Here is a 12,992-nt window from a genome sequence, read left to right as displayed (position 1 = left end):
CGTACGCTGTTTTGCCTCATTTCCTCTTATTCCCTTTTTATTTTTGTCACGGCCTCATCTAATATTTGCATGTTTTGAGGCCCTAGTTGGAATCACATGTGAATCATCTATAAACACATTTCACGTTAGTTTAGACAATTCTTTTTATATACTTATCTCGTATTTTGTAAATCATGATTGAAAAATTATTTATAAGCTATTCTAAATAAGTCCTAAACTTGATGGTTTTTGATTCAAGATTCCTGCTAAACCATAAGAATTGTGAATTACTCCTTCAGTCCTTAATATATGAATCAATTGTTGAGTTGGTTTTTGTCCTAAATATAAGATCTATTTATCATATTTATCAATTTTTTCTAAATTATCCCCATGGATACTTTCTCAACCATAATCAAGTAGAACAGGAAGATGGGTATTAAGAAAGATGATTATGGTATTTTAAGAGAAACGTATTACATTTTTTATAATTAACTAACTTTTTTAATTTAATCAAATTAGTTAAATAAATCTTATATTAAGGATTGGAGGAGTATTAACCATTTTGATTTGACGAACTTTTTGATTCGACGTCGAATTTGACTTATGGGAGATAAGATCTAACAATGACTTTCATAAACTTATTTTCTCATGTACTAAGTATTTTTCTACTGGGAACCTGAATTGAGGTGATATTTTGGATGCTATAAAACAAAGATAGATGAATTAAAAAAAAAAAAGATGAAATATAAAATGGCCTAAACACCCTTGCTCGACGTAGTAGTGGGAAAAGAAAGCTCACTCCCTCCTTGAAAGCCCAAGGAATCTAACGTGATGTCTAGTCTTGGGGTCCATGCTCCATGCAATGCACATGAGCACATCTGATTTATACTATTCGGTCATTTTATAATATTTGGCCCTATAAAAAGACGGATTTTCTTTTGGAAAAATGACAATAAAATACCACTTGAATTCTAAAAAGACAGATAAGGGACCTGAATAAGCAAAATGACAAATAAGGCACTGGGTACCAATCTGGAATTCATATTTTCGGCCAAAAGACCAAAATGCCCTGATGAATGCGGGAAGACCGAAAGCTGAAAGTGAGAGAAAGGAGAGAGGAAGACCGACGCAGTGAGAGAAAGAAGAGAGGAAGACCGACGCTGATGAAATGCGGGAAGAAGGAAAGAAGAATGTTGGAAATGCTATTATCTTACTCCTTCGCATCACCATTCTGTAGAGATTGTTGATTTTGGTTGTGGGAAAGAGGATTTGTAGTGAGAGAGGGAGTGAACCGAAGCGGAAATCAGCAAGCAATTACGTAACGTAACTGCTGTCATATGCCTGCTGGTTTTTGGTAAATCCCATTACGTGAATGGTAAATTTCACTATACATGTAGTTAATTATGAATTTTACAAAATACATATTGTGATTTACAACTTTTGTAGTGAAAGTGACTACTTTGTTAATGGGTTTTGCAACTTGTTTTCAGGAGATAAACAACTCGTTTGTAAAAACTAATAAAATTTCACGCTAAATTTGACAAAACGTATAGTGGGATTTACAACTTCCGTAGTAAAAATGACCACTTATTCAATGGGTTTTGTAACTTGTTTTCAGGGGATGGGCAGCTTGTTTCTAAAAACTAATAAAATTTCCTACTAAATTTGACAAAACACATAGTGAGATTTACAACTTTTGTAGTGAAAATTACCACTTCTTAAATGAGTTTTGCAACCTCTTTTCAAGGAATTGGCAACTTGTTTCTAAAAACCAATAAAATTCCATGCTGAATTTTACAAAACACACAGTGATATTTACAACTTTTGTAGTGAAAATTACTACTTCTTAAATGAGTTTTGCAATCTCTTTTCAGGGGATGAGCAACTTGTTTCTAAAAACCAATAAAATTCCATGCTGAATTTTACAAAACACACAGTGATATTTACAACTTTTGTAGTGAAAATTACCACTTCTTAAATGAGTTTTGCAACCTCTTTTCAGGGATGAGCAACTTGTTTCTAAAAATCAATAAAATTTGACGCTGAATTTTACAAAACACAGTGATATTTACAACTTTTATAGTGAAAATGACCACTTCTTAAATGAGTTTTGCAACCTCTTTTCAGGGGATGAGCAACTTGTTTCTAAAAATCAATAAAATTTGATGCTGAATTTTACAAAACACACAGTGATATTTACAACTTTTATAGTAAAAATGACCACTTCTTAAATGGCTTTTGCAACCAGTTAATTCAACGTGACTACAAAAGTTGTCACTTTTATTAGTTTTTACAAACAAGTTGTTTATCTCCTGAAAATAGGTTGCAAAACCCATTAACAAAGTAGTCACTTTCACTACAAAAGTTGTAAATCACAATATGTATTTTGTAAAATTCATAATTAACTACATGTATAGTGAAATTTACCATTCACGTAATGGGATTTACCAAAAACCAGCAAGCATATGACAACAGTTACGTTACGTAATTGCTTGCTGATTTCTGCTTCGGTTCACTCCCTCTCTCACTACAAATCCTCTTTCCCACAACCAAAACCCACCAAATCAACAATTTCTACAGAATGGTGATGCTAAGGATTTAGTTTCGTCAACTGGAGGGGGTTCGGTTTCGTGGAGTGGAGGGATTGGTTTCATCGAGTAGAGGAATTCGGTTTCACTGAGGGGAGGGATTAGTTTCACTAAGTAGATGGATTGGTTTCGCCAAGTGGGGGCAGTTTCTCTTTCGCCGAGTGAGGGGAATTGCTTTCGCTGGGAGGAGGCGAACACAATAAGGGCAATTCAGTCTTTAGGCCAAAAATCAAAATTCCAAATTGGTACCTGATGCCTTCTTTGTCATTTTGCTTATTCAGGTCCCTTATATGTCTTTTTGGAATTCAAGTGGTATTTTAGTGTCATTTTCCCTTTTCTTTTCTTTCCCTTTTTTTTGAAGGGGGGGATTTGTACGTGTTTTTGTCCACGATCCCACCGGCAACCCCCCCCCAAAAAATATTTTTTATTAGCCATGTGAGATACTCACTTAACGGAAGGGGCTATGATGATATTGTGTTTTTTAATCACTAAATCTAGCTTTTTGACTGTTTCCTTAGTCACTACTTAAACCTAAATCTAATTTGACCACTTGATCCCCACGCTCATCTTATTTACCATGATTTATTGAATCTCGAGCCCAATCTCGCTTTATCAACTCCTTATTAGTCCACCGGCTTTTGGAGTCCCAATAATTATATATTTATTAAATTATACCTTATTGAATCATTGTTGATTTACTCAAATTATTTTAACCAAGTATACATTTTTTTTTGGCCAAAACCAAGTATACATATGAAATTAGCAAAACACTAGAAAAAGAAATATAATATGCTATATTTTCTTAATCCTATTTATAAGTCACTTTTAATATATTTATTAGAGTTAATAAAATTATTAAACTTTATTAATTCTTCTTTAGAATTTAAGTATCAATTTTTTTCCAGTAACATGTCAATTTCATGCATATTTAATATATGTACTTTTGTACCCCTTCCGTCCCTTATTATAAGATATTTTTCACTAAATTACGCGGTTTAAGAAAACAATAAAATTAATTAAAAACAATTAATATGTGGCAAATGCAATTTTTTTCCAAATATTTCCTTATATATAAATGGATAAATATAAAAGAGTAATAATGAGATAAATGAAGAAAGAAAATATATTAAATACATTAAATTAGGGTAAAATAAGTAATAATGCATTGCATGTTTAAACAAACTCAAAAAGGATCTTTTAAAAAGGGACAAACCTATTCAAAAAATTAGATTTTATAATAAAAAACGGAGTAATATAACCAGGAAAAAATGCATATACATGGAGGAACCACTTCAGTTTGTAATTATAAATGAGTTCTTATAATTATGATAAGAGTTAATATATATGCATATATGTGTGTACTTTTGTGAAAAGCATTTAAAAACCATATATAAGCTCTTTCCCTTAATGAACATACGCACTTCACGGTACGTGGCATATTTGAAGAAGAATCTTTTGAAAGGCCCTCCTCTTTCCTCCTCCCCCGTCCCTGTCACAATCAGGCCAGAGCTTATTTCAGAAAAATATCTCCCCGAATAGAAGGTTTTACGTCAGAGTCTCAGACCAAAAGAATAAAGAAACGCCTGAGGTGGAGCGCGCAAACACAAGCCTCTTCCACTTATCCTCTCCGCTGACATTTGTTCAGCGAATTTCTCATTTGTGGATCATGAACTGTATTCGGCATCTTCCCTTGTGCGTCTTTCTCGATTTTGTCGTGGAGATAATTTTTAGCATAGTATACAGCTATAAATATTGAATTTGACCCGTGATTTCCCGTTTGGTCCCGCTTTGCAATTTCAGATCCTCGGGTTTGCCTTTCCAGTGCTTTACAAGTCACCAAAGGAAGCCTCTTTGCTCTGTCAATTCACTGGTATGTAGTTAACTATGTGTCAGTGACTGTGTATTTCAGAATGCATCGTCTCTCCTTTTGGGTATGCAATATTCACCATTTTTGAGGGTTGGCTCAGGGAATGTCCAATACTCGTGATCCAAATCGAAGCATGGCAGTGAAGGTACGTCGGAATATTGTTTTTTTCGGTGTTAAATTTTCGTTTCATTTCCCTTTCTATTGGGTTCTTGTGTACCTTCTTGACAATTATATTTCAAACTTCATAGCACATTCATTCTTCCCCTTTTATTTTGAGATCATTATCTTATTGCTCTGCTTTAGCATCAATTTTCCTCGTATTCAATCACTGTATGCTCATGTGTGTAATTGATGTAAAGACTTTTTGAATAAGGTTCAGTGGTTCGGCAGCATTATGATAACGCAGTTTCGGCTTACTATGAACCAATAATAAGACGGCGTACAAATGGTCATGGTATATTTTGAAATCTGCCAACTAATAAATTGAAGGTGGTACTTAAAAGTTAGTAGCTGTTGTACATTTTGTCATTTTGGTGCAAGCAATGGAAGTAGTATAGGTGTAAATAAAATAGTCAAATAGCTTAACAGAAGTAATCAAAACGTGCACGGAGTAACAGCATTTCTAACTTCTGGGCCTTGTTATGCTCAATTTTACTGAGTTGAGTTTGATATTTTTGAGATGTTTTTGTAAATGAAATTATCTGTTATCTGCCAGTTGCTATCTGCTTCATATTTTTTTGTCTTTCCCGGAAAATGTGATTGAAGTTTCACTTTGCAGTCTGCTTCTGGTTCCACGTCCAGTGCAGGGACAAATAGTGCCAGTGTGAAGGAAGAGGAAAAATCTGAGACATATAGTCATAATATGACTGAAGCGATGGGTGCTGGTAGGCTTAATCCTTTGTGATTCTAGTTTGATCGGGAAAAATGTTGTGTGACAAGTTGGGGAAGAAAAGATTTCCTTTTCTTGCTCGAAACTTCATATTTGATTACAAATTTGTTGAGTATATTGTAGTGAAGGATTTCAAATAATTGGAACAAATCTTCGCCATGTTTGTTACAATTTATGATCAGTTCCAGCAGCCTATAAAATCTTCTTATTCATCTATTAGTTTGGGTTAATTGAAGGATGTTAAGACGATGCTCAAGGTCATCCTATTCTTGCATTCTTTGAATTTGTGTTTTTAGATCTTTGATAACTTGGTCCTTCGCAGTTTTGACTTATAGACACGAACTGGGAATGAACTACAACTTCATTCGTCCAGACTTAATTGTAGGATCATGCCTGCAGGTGATTTTTGTCTCAGTGATGGAAAATTGCTGCAATTACGTCCATCTAGTTTGGTCTTCTGACTTTTGGTTTGTCTATGAATTGCTAGACTCCTGAAGATGTTGACAAGCTTCGCGCAATAGGAGTGAAAACTATATGTTGCTTGCAACAGGACCCAGACCTAGAGTATCCTAAATGACTTGTTGAAAGTTCTTTGAGTTTAGGATTATTTGAATATACAATTTCAACCTTTGTGATAGCTACGACTCATCTGATCCAGCAAAATTGCTTCTCTAACGCTACTTCAGATACTTTGGAGTTGATATCAAGGCTATTCAAGAATATGCTGGGTCTTTCAGTGACATTCAACACGTACGGGCTGAGATAAGGTTTGTTATGGAAAAATAATGATATATTTTTATCAACCAGCAAGTCATGATGAATTTAAATAAGTTAGACTGAAAATAGTGGTATTGAGGTCATGTTGGCTGGTCCAAAAAAAAAAAAAAAAAGAGGTCATGTTGAATGTCATGATTTCCTTTTTACCAGAAAAGAAAACGGTTTTCAGAATGATTTCTGCGCAAAAAAATTGTCACTTCATTATTTTTGAAAAATGAAAACTACTGTTACTTGTTATGACAAATTGCAACTCATGAAGAAACTGAAATTTAAGGAATCAATTTGGAGCAAATTACCACTTCATTCCATGGTCTTTGTGCATTAGTGCTCCAGTTGCCAGTGAGCTAATCACTGTTATCTATGTTAAACTTGCCCACATTTGTTCTGTTTCTTAAGTTTTGGCTTCACTCATATCCTACCTTACCATTCTGCTGCAAAATGAATTTACTTTATTTGGGAACTATTTTGGATGAAATTTATCTGTATCATATTATTTTATGTTTTCAAATGGTCATAGAAATGGTTGATGATCTTGTTTACAAAATTGAGGAATTTTGGTTATAAGATTCTGGTTTGCCATCTGCTATTTAGGATCACCATCCAACGGTGATCTAGTTCATTCAGGTAACTTCTGCATGCTTGTATGTGAGATATAGTAATTCAAACATGAAGATAACAAATGTTAATTGGTTTGTTATTTATAAACCTGTATATTGTGAATAAATTTTGAGATGCGATGCTTTCATTCATGGTTAATCTGAACGCCGCATTTATATTTGCCTTCAGATAGAGTAGTTTTATGGCTGTATATCTTACACCTAAATATTTCTTAAATTTCATAGACAAAACCAAAACAATGTCCATGGAATTGATTGTTTTATATGTGCGATTTGCTGTTTTGAATATGTAGGATACGAATGTACCAAAAAGATGGAGTTTGGATAATTTTAGGATTTTCATGGCAGACTAGTTGTCATGCACCTTGCGTCATAGGTTCCCTGATTTGCTATTGTCTATGAGTAAAACTTAGTGTTCCTTTCCATACATGTTTATTATGCATTTTGTGCGTTGATTTGCATTTCAGTTTGTTCTTGTATATGTTATCTAAATAGTGATATCTACTGCATTATTCATGTGCTTCTCTCAACATATCATGGATTTCTTTCCATCATATGATCGTCCAGCTTTGATGCTGCAGGGACTTTGATGCATTTGACTTAAGGATGAGGCTTCCAACTGTAGTTAGCAAATTGTACAAGGCCATAAATCGCAATGGGGGCGTGACATATATACATTGCACTGCTGGACTTGGAAGAGCTCCGGGTGCTGCGGTATGTCCCTGGGTTTAATTTCTGAATTTTAATTCACTCATGTATTTATCCGAACCCATGTTTTTGGAAATGCAGTTGTGAATTGTTAATTTGACTTGTGCTTCACATGTGAACTATTAGGTTTATTGTGGTTGGTTGGCAGCCTATTTTGTCTTGAGTAGAAGAATTACATGACATTTGAATTTGAAACTTATTTCCCTCTTCTCTAGTCATTGCCAATTATGTGCATCATGCTTCAATTAATTTTTTAACCCAGAGACACCCTGCAAACTTTATAGAGTGTTCAAATGTTGAGGCATTGAAGAGTAAGCAAGTTCTTTGCACTGGTGAGAGTTCTTTGTACAGTGAGTGTAGATGATTCTTGTACAGTTAGGAATATCTAGAGGGCACAGGCTTATATTTTTATTTCTTTCAGATACTTAGTCTGGAAAACTTGATTTTGTGGTATGTTTATTTGTCCTCTTGCTTTCAAATGATATATTGATAGTCCTCCCAACTGTCATTTACTAACAATTGTTCTTGTATTTTCAGTTGGCTTATATGTTTTGGATTCAGGGTTATAGACTCGATGAGGCTTATAGACTGCTTCTGGTAACTTTACTGAATCGTTTTTATTTTTTCATGCTTTAAGTAGGTGTATGAGGTTCTTGGTGGAGGATATCTTGCATGGGTCTGACCTTCCAGTATTTTTGATACTTTGGATCAAGCTAAAGTATTTTTTTTTTTTTTTATCTCTCTTTTTTCTTCTTTGGGCTTTTGTTCTAAGCTTCTAAAGCATCAAGAAGTCTCTGCCTATGATTGTTTCCATTTAGGGCATGTTAAGCCTATTTATCCTATTACATTCCTTAAATCAAGGTACATTTAGAAGTGAATTTATAGAAATCGTAATTTCCTAGCATGATGATCATGTAGTGATTCATGGGGTTAGATGAAACACAACTAGGTTGAAATACAACATATGTCTAACTTGTAGATGGCTTGACGGTTCAATCAGCAGTACATCAATTTTCTCTCATATGTTTGATTGCCATCTTAGATAATGATATATTTCCCGGCGTTTCTAATTTCTTAGCTCTAATAATGGTTAATTCTTTTGATTCAGTTTTAGTGAATTTGGTCAAAAGAGGAAAAAATGACAACAGTATATAAATTTATCTTTGAACGTTTTTTTTCCCTCGCAGAGCAAAAGATCATGCTTCCCAAAGTTGGATGCAATAAAAAGTGCAACAGCTGATATTGTGAGTCAATTTGCTCTGCGTTTCTGTTCTTGTATGTTCTTCACAATTCTTGAACTGTGGTGTTTACTTCAGTTTATTTATTTTATTTAATTGTTAACATTCTGATGTCTTTTTCCTTGACCTGAAAGCTTTGTCATTGCTTAATGGTGAAAATTATCTGCTGATTTGAATGAGCACAAACTTCAAGTATGACTTCAAAAGAGCTCTCTAGTCCATTGAAAGTCTTAGGGAGATTTTGCCTAGGAAATCATTGGCTGAAACCAATGAAGAAGCTAGCCTGCTGTGTTCTATAATAGATGTAGGAGGAAAAAGTGCCGGTGGTAAGCATGCTTAACAAAACCTTACACTCCCTTTTTCTCTTCCAATTATTGAAAAAATAATATAAAGAAAATTCTCTTTTGTTTTTGGGCAAACAATGCATAAAATATCCTGGAGTGCCTATCGCAAAACTGCCAAACAATCTCAGTTTGTAAGAATAGATTAACATGCTTCTTGAATTCCTGAAGCATATTACGCATATGTCAGGGGGCCTAGTTATGCTTACTGATGTAAAGGAATGATAAAAAGAAATTTGTTGTATAGCTGGACGACTTCCTCGCTTCACTCAAATAAATTGCTTTATTAGAACCCAAGCTTTTGCCTTGCATGAGGACAAGTGATATGAGATGAGGCGATATTTTCTTGTTTATTTTATTATTGGTTAAAGTATACATTTAGTCCTTTAACTTTGTACAAGGTTACAATTTGGTCCCCTGACTTTTAAAAAGCATACTTTTGGTCCTTTAACTCTAAAATTGTTAAAAAAAAATGATGACATTAAGATCTTAAATGTTGATAAAATATTCTTACATGTTAACATATTAAGCTTAATTTTTAAAACATTCATGATTGTTACAAAAAATCATTATTGAAGCCTAACAATTTTAGGGTTAAAAGACTAAATGTATGTTTTTTAAAGTTAAGGGACCAAATTAAAACCTTATATAAAGTTAAAAGACCAAATATATACTTTAACCATTATTATTTGATGGTGTAATTTCCTTTGCTATTGATGAATTTGTAATTAATAATTAGTACTACCTCTGGTCCTTAATATGAGAGCTAGTTGACTAATTTGAATAGACTAAAGAAGTTTGTTAAGTTAGTTATTTATAATAAATAGGTGTTGTCATCCCCAGAATACCTTTTTAATCATTTGTATTAGTTAGAACTATCATTTGATGGAATCTTTAGCATGTGCAACTAATACAAGGACTATTTTGGAAAAATGAATAAATATGAGAAACAAAGTGGATTGGGATCTTCTATGTAGGACCAAATTAAAAAGTCAAATAGCTTTTATATTAAGAACCGGAGGTAGTATTATTTAGGATTTAATCATTAATTATCAATAGAGGAGCTAGATCATAGGAGTATGTTATTCCCTTATAATGTTTTTGTAAGTTGAAGGTTTCTTATTCGGTTACCTATAAATATGTCTTGAGCCTGATGATACAATTGCTTCTTGATTATCAAGAAATCAAATTAACATTGAATTTTGAGAGTATATTGTTGTCTTAATTATTTCTTTTCCTCTCGTCCTACATCATCAGGTGACTGAGAGTGCAGCATGGAGCTTAAGTATATTGTATCACAATTGTTTTTCTTGACAATCCTGCTTATATAAACATGCATATAGTTTTTACATTCAGACCCAAAAAAAAGTTTTTATGGATTAGTTCATTAACCATCAGTTACTATATGGCAATCAAAGCTTACAGGCCTAAGAAAAAAGCTTGTCATGTTGACGTGGGAAGACAACAAGTGCTCTTCAGTTGAAGTTTCTGGACTTGATATTGGATGGGGCCAGGTGATGGTTGAGTCTTCTTGTTCAGCTTTTAGAGACATCTCAATTGCTTTATTAAAAAATGAGTAGTGCTTCACGTTACCAACTTCTGAGTTGAGCCTGAGAGTTTTGCTTGATGGTGTGTGCAACTTTTCAAAATTAATGTCCTAATGTATAATGGTTAACTTTGGACCATTGAATTGATTTTGACCTGTTTGGATTGACTTCCTAGTTCGTTCTTCTGATTTGCAAAATTACTGCATTTATCTTTTCTCTGCACACCTGTCTGAAGGCACTTACGATGCAAACTATAAAGTGTCATTTCAAATTCTATATATTTCACTTTCATATATATATATATATATATATATATATATATATATGATTTTAGAACCACTTGCTGTGATTGGCCCTGTGATATATCTTTGACCATGTAGACTCACTCAATGTATCCTGATTTTCGTTCAGAGAATGCCCCTGCATTATGATGACAAACAGGGTTTGTGGGTTCTCAAGAGGGAATTACCTGTAAGTCCACTTATCAATTGAACAAATTTGAATATCATGTTTGGTATTTATATTGGTGAAATTACTTGAGGCTCAAGCATTCTCTGAGGTTAAAATAGATAATAAATGTACAGAAAAAAGAAAGGCAGGGGAAAAAAAGGAAACTACCTTGTCAAACTGTCCGATTTTGTTTAGAGCTTCATATCATATTTCCTTGTTTCCATGATTGACGTAGCAACCGAGATCTTAGAAGATTGATGAAGTGTCTGGAATTTGTAATTTTCAGTCGTGAATATCTTCTTAGAAAGCCTTAAAATCTTGACTCATCATTCTTTAGTATTGCTTTAAACCATGAAAGCGCCATATGGCTGAGGTTCTTACAATAGCTGTTTCATTTACTATTACTGTTGACTTTCTAAATTTAGATGCAATTTGATTGTTTGATAGCCAATTATGAAGCCTTAATGTCGAATGAAATAAGTCCCTGTTTTTGAACACTTCAGACGCTTGGGATACTTTATGAAGGTGTATAGTGAAGGGGTAGAAGTCAAATGTTGTATTTACTAGTTCTGGAAATTAGACAATTGTAGACTTGTATTTTATTCATCGAATTGAAGATAAAGTTCCTTGTTGATCTATTTTCCAGGTAGGACACTATGAGTACAAGTACATTGTTGATGGGGAATGGACATGCAATCAGTATGAGCTTATGACCTCTCCCAACAAAGATGGCCATGTCAATAATTTTCTGCAAGTAAGGTTTTACGCTTTAATTATGAAGCTCGTAAATGAAAATTTAACTAATGGATCCAGAACTGAGATGCACACAATTTTTGACATATTTGAATCCGGAAAAGAGCAGGAAGTTACTGAACACCCCCCCCCCCCACACCAAAAGAAAAATGCGTCATTAAATTTACTGTCGAGAGTTCTGTTAACCTTATAAGCCTCACCACATTGTGGGGGTTTTTGTTGAACATGGCAGTATTTTGCCTTGTTGGCTTCACCAGAGAAATTCTTTGGCAGATGAGATCATGGTAAAATTGACAGATCAAACCAACCTTAAACAAATCTATGGGATAGTATTATGTTTTTTAAGTGGGATTCACTTCTTACATGATTGGACATCATTGGTTTAATCTATTAAATTGAAAAATAGGGGTGATCTGCATTAGAATTTATCTCCACTGTACATTTCAAGTCATGACAAGTTTATGCATTGCTTCTGAATTATGAATTTGTTGCTCTTGTCCTCTATGAAAAGGTCATTGATGATACCGACAGTGCTGATGCAGCCCTAAGGGAGAGGTTGATGGGTGATGATCCTGATCTCACAAAGGCCGAACGGCTGAGAATAAGACAGTTTCTTGAAGCTCTTCCTGATGAAGAACCATGAACCATGACCTCACTTATTTATATGTGAAGCATAGTGGATGTATATAGATAAATTGTCTCATGAAGGATGAATTTAAACCTTTTTTTTTTAAAATCCTTTTTTGAGGTTCAAGAAGTCATGAATTTAAACAGGAGACAAAAGCTTTCCGTTGCAAGTATGTTATTGTTTTACTGCATCTATTTCAATCTTAATTACGCCTCATGATAGGTCTGAAATATGTAAAGTAAGACAAGTACAACAGCTCCAGCTTTATTATTCCTTTTGAAATTGTAATAAATTTTCCAGGAAAGCAGCATGGATCTATGGCTATCTTGTGAAAATATGTTAGTGCTCTATAACAAAGACATATTGTTAGGTTTTTTTTTTCAGTTGGCTTGTTTGTCATCTGGTCTCTTTATAATTACAATATATCATAATTTTTTTGGGTATTATTTTAAGCAGAAAAGGTTCATCTGGCCACAGGCACTTGATCATGTTAGCAGTTAAAGATGAATTTTAATACTCAATTTAGACAAAATACAAAACTATGGGCTATGTTTTTTGGTAATTAGGGGGAGCTTTCGCTTTTAGTAGCGCAATAAGTATTTTTTGATGA

The 12,992-nt window shown here is 33.7% G+C and overlaps 1 protein-coding gene across 1 annotated transcript; it reads left to right on the top strand.

The window, feature by feature from the left end:
* The first annotated feature begins 4,098 nt into the window (after positions 1 to 4,098).
* LOC114748937 (phosphoglucan phosphatase DSP4, amyloplastic) lies at positions 4,099 to 12,763 on the top strand. Its single transcript, XM_028937398.1, has 14 exons — positions 4,099 to 4,259; positions 4,368 to 4,437; positions 4,535 to 4,579; positions 5,213 to 5,318; positions 5,646 to 5,722; positions 5,811 to 5,887; positions 6,010 to 6,090; positions 7,299 to 7,431; positions 7,963 to 8,022; positions 8,613 to 8,669; positions 10,423 to 10,518; positions 10,963 to 11,022; positions 11,648 to 11,755; positions 12,266 to 12,763. Exons 1-14 carry the CDS (start codon positions 4,234 to 4,236, stop codon positions 12,395 to 12,397), a joined length of 1,128 nt encoding a protein of 375 aa, XP_028793231.1. The 5' UTR covers positions 4,099 to 4,233; the 3' UTR covers positions 12,398 to 12,763.
* The last annotated feature ends 229 nt before the right edge of the window (positions 12,764 to 12,992 follow it).

This window comes from Neltuma alba, unplaced genomic scaffold (genome assembly GCF_004799145.2).
Source record: "Neltuma alba isolate B1F8T4 unplaced genomic scaffold, ASM479914v2 tig00005875_pilon, whole genome shotgun sequence".
Taxonomy (NCBI): Eukaryota; Viridiplantae; Streptophyta; class Magnoliopsida; order Fabales; family Fabaceae; genus Neltuma; species Neltuma alba.
Note: the sequence above shows the minus strand (reverse complement) of the source record. Positions and strands in the feature narration are given on the sequence as shown.

Bases quoted from the DNA above. Each gene is read 5' to 3' on its own strand.
- LOC114748937 (XM_028937398.1), top strand. From the start codon at position 4,234: ATGAACTGTATTCGGCATCTTCCCTT. The intron at 4,260-4,367 runs GTGCGTCTTTCT...TTGCAATTTCAG, and splicing joins TGTATTCGGCATCTTCCCTT to ATCCTCGGGTTTGCCTTTCC. The intron at 7,432-7,962 runs GTATGTCCCTGG...TTGTATTTTCAG, and splicing joins GAAGAGCTCCGGGTGCTGCG to TTGGCTTATATGTTTTGGAT.